The following is a 4,879-nucleotide window of genomic DNA, read 5'->3' as shown; positions in this document are numbered from 1 at the left end:
TTTTTTTTTTTTTTTTTTTTTTTTTTTACTTGTTGTCCTTCAAGGAGAATTATTGGATCATTTTAAAGCACTTGAAATTCATAGGCTAGTTAATTTCTACAAAGGGTGTACTAATTTATACTTTTGGTCACTGTCATTTTAAGGAACCCTTTGTAACATTTCCTTAAAATAGATCTGCTTTTTCTGTTGTGACACTAATCTTGATTTATAGCTTTTAAGAATGTTGAATTACTAACTGGGCATGGTGGCACACGGTAAGGCTGAGGCAGTAGGATTGCCGTGAGTTTGAGGCCAGCCTGGGCTACCTAAATGAGATCAAGGGCATCCTGCACTACATGGCGAGACCCTGTCTCAAAAAACAAAACAAAAAACAGAACAAGAAGAATGTTGACTTACTAACTGATTAGGTTGTGATATATATATCTCTAATAAAAATAAGAGAAATATTAGATTTTATAATATGGAGATTAAGTAATTTGTATTGTTTCCAGGGAAAGATGAAGACTGCAGATGTGTAGCTGGAGGATGTACTTTATTCACGTGTTAAGAATAGCTCTGCAACCTTTCACAAGGCTGATTTGATTCTAAAAATACAGAAAAACTGTAAATGGCTAAATATAGCTGAAGGTTAGGTTACGGGCTACTTGAAATCAGGGTCTTTTAATCAAATTTATATTGCTAGCATCTAGCATAGTACTTGGCTCAGTGTCAGTGCGCTAACAGATTAATGATTTTTGACTTGTGATGCTGGGACTGAACCCAAGAGCTCACATGTGCTAGCCAGGTGCTCTACCACTAAGCTACATCCTGGTGCTAATAGTTTTTACCACTTTGATTCTGTTATAATTACTGAAAAACAGCATAAACTATCCTTCTTTCAACAATTTGCATCTTTGCTTCCTGAGGTACATTTTGTCCATTGAGAGTGCCGAAGAGATCCGGGAATATGTGACTGACCTCCTCCAGGGAAACGAGGGCAAGAAAGGCCAATTCATAGAAGATCTTATAACCAAATGGCAAATGAATGACCAGGAATTCGTTTCTGATCCTTTGCAGCAGTGCTTCAAAAAAGATGGTAAGTTAATACAAGTAGATAAATGTTTAAATATTAATAAAGTAGATAAATGTTTAAATATTACTGTTAATGAGCAGATTTAAAGGACTTGGAGATTGGGTCCAGGGCCTTGTGCATGCTAGGCAAATGAGCTACTGCTGTACTACATCTCTAGCTCATACTTATTTATTTATTTATTGTGGTACTAGAGGTTGAATCCAGGGCCTTCTCACTGAGCTGCTTGTTCACTCAACTATAATTATTTATTTTGAGACAGGGTCTCGTTAAGCTGCTCAGGCTGGATTTGAACTTGCAGTCCTTCTGACTCAGCCTACCAGGGGTGCTGAGTTTTCTTATAGGTGTGCATCACCATGCCCGGCTTCTTTTTTAAATTTATTTTGGAAAGAGGGCCTTGCTAAGGTGCTCGAGTTGGACTTGAATTTTTAATTCTCTTTCCTAAACCATCTTGTAGCTGGGGTTACAGGAATGTGTCACCATATCTGTCTAGTTCAGACATTTTTAACTTAGTGAATATCACAAAAATAGCTTTTTAGATGTGTAACTTCAAAATAATTTGAAAAACCTACATACATGAATTAAAGAAATTTTTTCAGGGTATATGAATATAGTCTACTGGTAGAACTCTTGTGCAGCATCTGTGAAGCTCCTGAGGTCAATACCCAGCACCACAAAATAATAATTTTTTTGAGAAAAACACATTTTTAAGTTATGTGGATACTGGATGGAAGTAAAATGTTGACTGATTATAGAATGAATAACACCTAGAGGGGTCTATGTAAGCAGTACAAAGGACACCAAACTGAATGATTTAAGTCATTCAATATTTAATTTTAATAAGACATGTTCATCGCTTCTCAGCCTTTTGGCTAAGATCAAGCGTAATTATTATTATGTAATTATTATGTAATCCAAAATATCAGATTTTAATGCCTGTAGCATTTATTTGAATTATTGGCTACAGTCTTAAAAATAATGGTTTAAATTAATTCTGGGTTGAAAGGAATTCTGCTTGACTTGCTCTCTTGACTGTAAATATTAAGCATTGTTTTTATTAGCTGTAGAAGTTTGTTAATGCATCTTGCTATTATCAATCTGTATCTGTGTGTGCATTATTCCTGAAAGAAACTTTGGATGGGCAGAGATCAGGAGACCAGCTAAAGCGGGGTAGGCGGAAAGGAAGAAACAAACAGGAAGTTCCTGCCATTGCTGAACCTGACACAACCGTAGATGTCAAAACACCTTTTGACTTGGCCAAGGTAAGCGCTTATAGAATGTGGTGAACCCGCGGCATGTGTGCCACAGTGGACTGTTTGTTGTCACTGAAGCTCTAAAAGGTTCACCATCACTGGTGTAGAGTGAAGCTTTATTTGGCTACATGGAAAAGAGGAAGTGACAGGTACATTTCAGAGGGTGACATGTACAAGTTGGTCTGCAATGGTATTTTTTCAGAAAAGGAACCAATTTAGGGAGAGAAAGTGATGATGATGTAGTGCTTTTTTTTTCCCCATCTTTTTGAGACAGGGTTTCACCATGTAGTTCAGGCTGGCCTTGAACTCACTTTGTAGCCCAGGCTGGCCTTGAACTTTCAGCGATCCTCCTGCCTCCGCCTCCTGAGTGCTGGGATTACAGGCGTGTGCCGCCGCGTCTGGCCCTTTAAGGGTAGTTTACAACTCAGCAACATGTTTCTGAGTCTATATTTGCACTTACTAAAGCAAAAGCTTGGAAAGTAAGTTTACTGAATTAGTGATTTCTAAACCTTTTCTCCTAGGGGAAATACAGAGCTAGATTCCTGTGATCCTCTGATCACAATGTTTCTCTCAACCAATCAATACCTAGGTATATGTGTGTTTCTGTTTAAAGACACCTTATTTTAAAAATATAGTGGATTTATTGACTTTGAACTTGCCATGAACAGACGCCTGCCTATGACTTCTCAGTTTGTGAGGCATAGCCTTTCACATTTAGGAACGCTAGAGAGTGCTGTAGCACTATATGAAGGCCATTGAAACAGTGAAATCATCAACAAAAAGCAGAAAAATGATAAAAACATGGCGCAAAATAGACCACCAGAAAGCTATGCGTTTATGGAATGAGATCTGAAATGAAGGCCAAAGCATTGCCTTATTCAGCCTTAGCTGGGAATGTACACATTTAGAAACTTTGACATGTTACATGTCTATGAAAGATTCTAAAAGTTCCTTGAGTGTTCTTAACTTTCTACTGCAAATTTTCTTTTTCCTTTTTTTTTTTTTTTTTTGATACCAGTAATTGAACTCAGGACCTTGTGCTTGCCAGGCAGGCGCTTATGCCACTGAGCTATATTCCTGGCCCTGTACTGCAAATTTTCATAAGCAGAGAGATTCACAGATTTGGAGCTATGTGTAGCAAGCATCAAATGAGTTCCATTTTTGGACCTTGAGGCAAATCTCTCTGAAACAGACAGTTCATGTAGTTACTTGAACTTTATATTTATGTCTGCTGTATGCAGAACACTCAGTTCAGGTGTTGGCAGTAAACAAGACATAACCTCGCTGAAAACTACCATGAAAGAAATGAAAAGCAGTGTTATAAGAAGTCATTCATGGAGAAAACTTACTTAGGCTGATGTTCAGGGAAAACATGCCTGAGAGGGAGGAATTGTAACCGAGACTTGAGCCCTGGAGAGAAGCCATTAGGTCCAGAGATGGACACAGAGCGCTGTGGATGAGGGGGTGACAGGTGCAAAGGGGAAACGGAGAAAGTGTCCTAGGCAGCCCACTGTGTCTCGGGCACAGTCAGCAAAGGAGGGGTGGTGTGTAGAGGGAATTGGGGGTGCACCACATGGAGGTCACTGTAAACAACTTGGATTTTATTCTAAACTCAGTGAGAATCTAGTCAGTGGTTTTAAGCTTTGGAGTGACGTATTAACACTCTTGCTTGCCTCATTTTCCCCTTCTGTGTTTCTCTCTTGCTGTCCTTTTCCTTCTCAGTAAATACTTACTGGCCGTTATGAAAAAGACGCTGTCAAAGCACAGTGCGCAGTTCCTCAACCTTGTTTTATTTATTTATTTATTTATTGTCTTTTTGAGATAGGGTCTCACTATGCAATTCAAGCTGGCCTTGAACTCAGTATGTAGCCCAGGCTGGTCTTGAACTCACAATGATCCTCCTGCCTCAGCCTCTGGAGTGCTGGGATTACAGCCTCACACCACCATGCCCAGCTCCAAATACCTTGTTTTAATATAAATGAATGATTTAGCAGGAGTCAAAATATACATTTCTAATCTTCCTGTTACTACCCTCCTTGAAAGTCAAAGATGCTACATACTGACCAGTTTTGAGAAATGGCAACCTACTAGACAGGTAAAGTCTTCAGCATAAGTTTTTTTTTTTTTCCTTATACACAGAAGTACTTTGGTTCACAAATACTTTTGTTTGCAAACAATTTGGTTTGCAAACAGAAACATTTGGTAAAATTCTGTTTTTCTTTGCAAACTCTTACTAGGTGACAAATAAACTATAGCCATCTTCCCTGTATGAAAAGACAGTGTGGCTATCTTTTCCAGAATTGTGGAACAAATTAAATTCATGAACTGAGGTTCCACTCTATACTAACTTCTTTTTTTTTTTTTTTGGTAGTACTGAGAATCTAACTCAGGGCCTCAAGTTTACCAGGCAGGTGCTGTGCCACTGAGCTACATCCCCGGCCCTATTTAATATTGTCAACTTTTGGGGCTGGGGATTTAGCTCAGCGGCAAAAGCGCCTGCCTGGCAAGCACAAGGTCGTGAGTTCGGTTCCCGGTACCAGAGAAAAACCAAAAAAAT

At 38.8% G+C, this 4,879-nt stretch overlaps 1 protein-coding gene across 1 annotated transcript in view; it reads left to right on the top strand.

Moving 5' to 3' along the window:
- Trip4 (thyroid hormone receptor interactor 4) overlaps positions 1 to 4,879 on the top strand; it is an 82,351-nt gene that overhangs the window by 23,233 nt on the left and 54,239 nt on the right. The window contains exons 3-4 of the mRNA XM_005393753.2: positions 906 to 1,075; positions 2,198 to 2,331. Coding sequence (XP_005393810.1) covers positions 906 to 1,075; positions 2,198 to 2,331 — 304 coding nt within the window. The remainder of the gene's footprint in view (positions 1 to 905; positions 1,076 to 2,197; positions 2,332 to 4,879) is intronic.

Source organism: Chinchilla lanigera, unplaced genomic scaffold (genome assembly GCF_000276665.1).
Source record: "Chinchilla lanigera isolate Chin_1 unplaced genomic scaffold, ChiLan1.0 scaffold00049, whole genome shotgun sequence".
Taxonomy (NCBI): Eukaryota; Metazoa; Chordata; class Mammalia; order Rodentia; family Chinchillidae; genus Chinchilla; species Chinchilla lanigera.
Note: the sequence above shows the minus strand (reverse complement) of the source record. Positions and strands in the feature narration are given on the sequence as shown.